Source organism: Perca fluviatilis, chromosome 10 (assembly GCF_010015445.1).
Source record: "Perca fluviatilis chromosome 10, GENO_Pfluv_1.0, whole genome shotgun sequence".
NCBI lineage: Eukaryota > Metazoa > Chordata > Actinopteri > Perciformes > Percidae > Perca > Perca fluviatilis.
Window position 1 is genome coordinate 3607754 of NC_053121.1, and position 6000 is coordinate 3613753.

At 39.5% G+C, this 6000-nt stretch overlaps 1 protein-coding gene across 1 annotated transcript in view; it reads right to left on the minus strand.

The window, feature by feature from the left end:
• Positions 1 to 6000, minus strand: part of pigg (phosphatidylinositol glycan anchor biosynthesis class G) — a 103856-nt gene that overhangs the window by 91612 nt on the left and 6244 nt on the right. Inside the window, exon 3 of the mRNA XM_039813419.1 lies at positions 872 to 1081. Within this exon, the coding sequence (XP_039669353.1) occupies positions 872 to 1081 (210 nt within the window). The remainder of the gene's footprint in view (positions 1 to 871; positions 1082 to 6000) is intronic.

The following is a 6000-nucleotide window of genomic DNA, read 5'->3' on the forward strand; positions in this document are numbered from 1 at the left end:
ATGGCATATGGAGCTAATTGATGAGCATCTTTTTGTGCAATCTCATCTCTGTGCCTCCCTGGTTGCTCAGCTGCCTTCATCTTGTAAATGCAAATCACTTTGCCTCGTAAATAATGCAGTGACTGAGTCATTTCCAGACATAAACAGCATATTCCACAAATATATACATAAATGACTGACGATTATTAATTTATACATTATGTACAGTTGTTTTGGGTTATGGTATAGTTTAAAATACTTTCATGGACAGCAGCAGCAGTCTGTGAAAACTTGTCTGTAAGGAACTTGGGCGTAAATTATATTGTTTAATGACGAAGGTAAAAAGATTTTGCAAACAAAAAAGAAGTCAGGGTGCTTGATAAAAGGATGGGAGGATTTCATAATTTTACAGGTTTCTTGATTTCTCATCGTTTCCAAAGGTCCCATATTGTAAAAAGTGAGATTTCCATGTCCATATTAGCAAGCTCAATACACAGAGAAATGCACAAACAACAACGTAAATGTGCCTTTAAACGAGCGGTCAGGACTTCCGTACGGTTGTAATGTCACAACTATACTATGTGTATATAGTTAGAAAGTGCTGCTACAGGGCCGACTTGGCTTTTTTGGGAGGGGGGCTTAAAAAGACAGGTGAATACAGGTATATTCAGACAGACAGTAAGAGAAAAATACTTCAACATTAAAGCATGTGAACATGTTCTAGTAGAAAGCCCAAATCTAGATATGGACCTGAAAATGAGCATAATATGGGACTTTTAAAATTCCTGTGTCATATCCGCCACCAGGTCTCTTTAATCTTTGATATTGGCAGAGAAACACAATACTTTTATCTTTTATACAGCCGAACCCTGGCTGTTTGACTCACACATACCTCAGTGTAGTCAGATACAAAGAAGGAGGTCGTGCCATCGTACTCCATGAAGTGTTTGGGGAAGAGGCGCACCCAGGTGTCATCTCCGTAGAAGATCATCCTCTTCCCTGCTGTTTTGGCTTGCCAAACGAGGTTGTCTTCCAGCAGTGCAGGAGAATTCAGGTTCATTACCACATCAATGAAGCCTGGGATACTGCCAGTGGTTAGAGCCTAGGGAGGGATATGTTTTTGTCATTGTCCTTTGAACAATAATTGTCTTTTAATGGTGTTATGCAACCCTACAGTTTCGTCATATCAATCCAGCTAATTAAGACTTGTGCTGCAGTTCAGTGTTATATATTAATAATCTTCTTAAACTAAATAAATGAAATGAATAAATTCCCTTTTATCTGATTGGTCACTACGTTGATCTAACGTTGAAAACCAAACTGTGTCCCACATCCCCAGAGAAATCTTGCTGCCGCAAGTGGAAACTGAAAGCGGAATCAGGTAGATTGATGACAGTTATGAAGCACAGTTTCTACTGATTTCATCATTGAATTTGAAATAAAACAACACCAGCGCCCATTTGACTGACGGAAGGAAAACGCAGCCTTATTTTGGAAGTCAGAGGAGAGAGTCTGGTGCATCGTCGAGGGGGGGGGAAGCGCAAAGGCATTTCTCCACTGAAGGAGAGAATGCAGATGCTGGCAGGAAACACTGTTATTGATACCCCCTATGGACTTCCTGGAGAAGAGCCTGAGATCGTCCCGGGACGCTCAAATATCCAAGCTGAAATCAGAGGTGACCAGCCTTTATTGCGCGAGGCCCCGGTTGTTAGAGGAACCTGCCGAGGGAGCTGGGCTGGGGAACTAAAACAAAACACTATTTTATATCAGTTTTATTGGTGATGTGTTTGTTCCTATATAACCCTGTTTTTCAGCTCACATCTGGTTATTTTGCTCATCTTATCAGTTTTTTATATATATATATATATATATATATATATATATGGGTTTTGTTTGCTTGCAAAACTGTAGCAGTTTGTGCGTGGTTACTGTGTGAGTACTTGTGCTCTACAGCAACTCTACTGTGGCAACACAAGAGAAACTAAAAGGTGTCACACCCCCACAAACAACCTCAGGAACTGTTAGAAGCTTCAAACCTTTCTTCATTCGCTATCACAGTTTCAATAATGTTTTATCAATTGGTGTCTTGATGTACGGGAGCAAAGTTCTCCTCCGTCACGCACGCTGAGAGGTTTGTGTCTCCTACTTAAAATGACAAACTAATAAACATACTCTATGCCAGAGTAGCGTCAGAAGCCTGCCAGATTTGTCGACTGATTCACATTTATCGCGGCGACAGGAATCTGAAGCTGAAGTTTGGAGCCTCATCTACTGAGCTTTGTTCCTGAGCTCAATTATTTACCACTTCCTTCCTTGCGATTGTTTTTGCTCCTGCCAGTGCGGATGCTTGTTTCAGGAAGAGATGGATGGTTCCACTTCAAACGCAGTCTCCTCTTTCTGCCTGTTCAGTATCACAGAGGTGGTCCCTGATCTATTAATAGAGATAGCCTGACCAATGAAACCGTGCTTGGGACAAAAAACAGGCACTTTTTAGCCAAACTGGTAGAACACTTTCCTGATATGCAATAATAAACCCAAGGGGCATATGGAGATAATTCTACTGTAAAGAAAACGATCACGTCGAGACACACAAAAGCTTTGTAAGCAAGTTCACGGTGTAAAAAGGCTAAATCTTAACATTTCTCCAGATGCCAAAAAAACAATGAGAAGCTGCCCAAACGAATCAGTGACTCATCAACATACTCATTACCGAGCCCAGAGTATGTGTCGAAGGTTGCGATGTGCCACTGCTTAAATGTCAAATACAGTATCAGTGGGGTATACATACATGAAAATGTGTAAAAGTGCCAAAAAAAAAAGACTGAAGGGTCTGTGACTTCCAATCTTCGAGCCTGGCAAAAGCTTTTTTCGGTTACCTTTTCACGTACTTGTGACTAGGGCTGGGCGATATGGAGAAAATCAAATATCACGATATTTTTGACCAAATACCTCAATATCGATACCACAACGATATTGTAGTGTTGACTATTGATGCTTTTACAAAATATTTACACAATGAGATTTTTGATAAATAATAATCAGTAATGTGGATATAATGACTAAGTGGGTAAAGGCAAATAATAGAACTGTTACAACAGTCTGGTAAGTTCAGAAAATGACATCACTTTACTGTAATGCAGCCTTTAAAACCAGGAAAAGACAACACTTAAGCCATGTTACCATATCCAAAATCTAAGACGATAGCTAGTTTCATATCACGATATCGATATAATATTGATATATTGCCCAGCTCTACTTGTGACTACTGAATTGTGACTACTGAATATAAGACTTTCTACCAAATATGCTCAATCTTCTCCGGCCTTATCACCACATAATACCTATGGATGCAGGGCCGTTGGACCAACTATGCACCTGGTATATTGTGTGTAGACTTCCCAGGATACTAGACTTTCAAACAGCCACATTGCACTGCTGCGGTTACGTTTAACTGAATTCATTGTCCAAACCCACCACCTCAGTAATGTCCACGGACTGCTGTGCCAGTCTTAGAGCGTGGCCCAACTGGCCAGATGTGAATACAGGACTGGGGAAGAAAACCAACTTCTTTTCTTTTCATGGCAAGAAAGAGCAAGTAAATTGGAACCATTAAATTTAGTGGGAAGACCCCCAGGGTAGAGTTCCCGGTATAACAACTGTTTGCTGCCTGGCCCTTAATAAAAAAAAAACATAATACATTGACATTTGACAATAAACTAGATACTAAAACTGTGTATCTGAATAAGACTTTGGCTGAGCTGTACATGTGCATAAAGCTTGTAACTTTATTAGATACAGTGAAGGGAGTGTTAGGTCTAACGTGTGTGTCTGTGTGTGTGTGTGTGTGTGTGTGTGTGTGTGTGTGTGTGTGTGTGTGTGTGTGTGTGTGTGTGTGTGTGTGTGTGTGTGTGTGTGTGTGTGTGTGTGTGTGTGTAAATGAATGGCTATGCCACTGAGAGATTATGATTTAGGTTAGTTGGCTGTGTCATACCAGTTAATTGGGTGCAATGCAGTGATAGTGGGCAGTATAAGGCAGTTGGTGTGTACTGCCACCTACTGGTGGGTCACAAACTCTTAATGCTGTGATAATTTAACAATTTAACCCTCTAATGTTGTTAAAGCTCTATGAATAACTTCTAAATCACTTCAATGTTAAACTGAACTGCATGTTTTAATAGACAAGAGTGATGTATTGCCCCAAAGCTATGATATCATGCTTATTTCTGTGATGCACCAGCTACATCGTGCCAATGTGCCAAAAGGAAATCAGTAGATATCTTAAGAATTTTATTACAGTGGGCTATTCTCTTCAAAAATATATCTCTACTTACTTTAAATTTTAGAGAGGTTTATCAATATATATGGAAGTATACTGTATAAAAGTCTAACTTAAGGTCCTGAGGGAACAGTCAGAGCTAAGGAAATCAGCGCCCCTTTTTTTATTGCACCAACTACCTGAAACAGGCTTCAGCAATCAGTTAAATTACATTTCCTTCCCACATTTGGGCAATTTAGAGCAATTGTGTTAAATCGTCCAGTATCTGGTTGCACTAGTTTTTTAGTAATTAAAATGTTCTTGATTTGATCTTGATTCTTTTTTTATGCATTTGATTATGTCCCGTGATTTCACATCATTGTTTTAAGTGACTTTCATGTCCTTGTTTCTACTCCGGTCATTGTATTTTACCATTCCTGCGCTGTTTGTGTATTGTCTAAATTGCATTGTGGATTTATTTTCTGTAATCTTGGCTACATTGAAAATGAGGGCTTGTCCTCAATTGTACCTCTGAGAACTAAATAAAGGATAATGATGATGATGATTAAGCTGCACAGCCTATACAATTGGTTAAAACAAGCCAGACGTTGTGCCTCCAATCTGCTGTTAACTGCCATGATATGAGAAAAAAAAAATGCATTAACGTTTAATATGGCGATAACGATATTACTTGCGATAAATAAACAAGATATTAAAGTGTACTCAGTTCTGCTGCTTTCAGTATTCTGCTAAAATACAACAAATTGCTTTTTGAATTCAAAATAAATGAAAAGGAAATCATTTCCCACATTATTTTATTAAACAAACTGAACATTGAATGGTTATAAAAAGCGGCACTAAAAAAAAGAATGACAGTTACATTTTAAAGTGCAGTTTTCTACTGATATTTTCTTTCAACTAACACAAAGAAATCTCTGAGTGTCTTTTGCGATGTGTTTATTGCACCAGTTCATATCGCGATGACTGTAAAAAACGATATATTGTGCAGCCCTACTGCCAAGCCCCCTAAAAAGTGATTAAGTGTCCCGTCTACAGGGCTTATAGATGCCCCTGTATGCTCTCAGCAGGCCTGCAAATCAAACTTACACGTTTTCTGGACAGCTGATTAAATGGCATTTTCAATTCTTCCTCTCCTCCTTGTTCATATACTGTACTGTACATCTCTGCTGCAACATAAACCCTTCATGCCTGTGCTTCTAAATCAGAAAGATTTTATTTTGAACTTCCTCGCTTATCGATTTCCCCCCCACATACTCTTCTACTGTCAACAAATCTTTTCGAGAAGCCTCGCACCCAAGGCTGTTTTTCCAGGCTGCCTTTCCAGGCTGCCTTAAGGCCCTTTCCCTCCATCATCACTGCCTCCTTCTCTAAACCCTGGATTATGGTGGAACATCTGTCTCCCTAAGAGTCCACCTCAATCCTGCTCAGCTTCATCCCGTCATCCCTCCTCCACATCACCATTGACTTGCTCCATGTCATGACAAGCAACTTCTCAAACAACTCCTCCTTGAAACATGACTTTTATTCTGTTCAAGAACACGTTCCTCCATCCATTTACACACCGTTAACTTGTTTCTTTTGAAATTCTACTCACATCTACCTCTCAATATCTGTGAAAACAGTTAATCGTTTTGCAGATACTTGGACCCAAAGGGCATTAAAACTCCACAGGAACAAGGGCTACTGACATCATCAAAAACAGGAAGTGCTTCCCTTGTCCCCAAAAAACTATTTAAAGTTTTTTT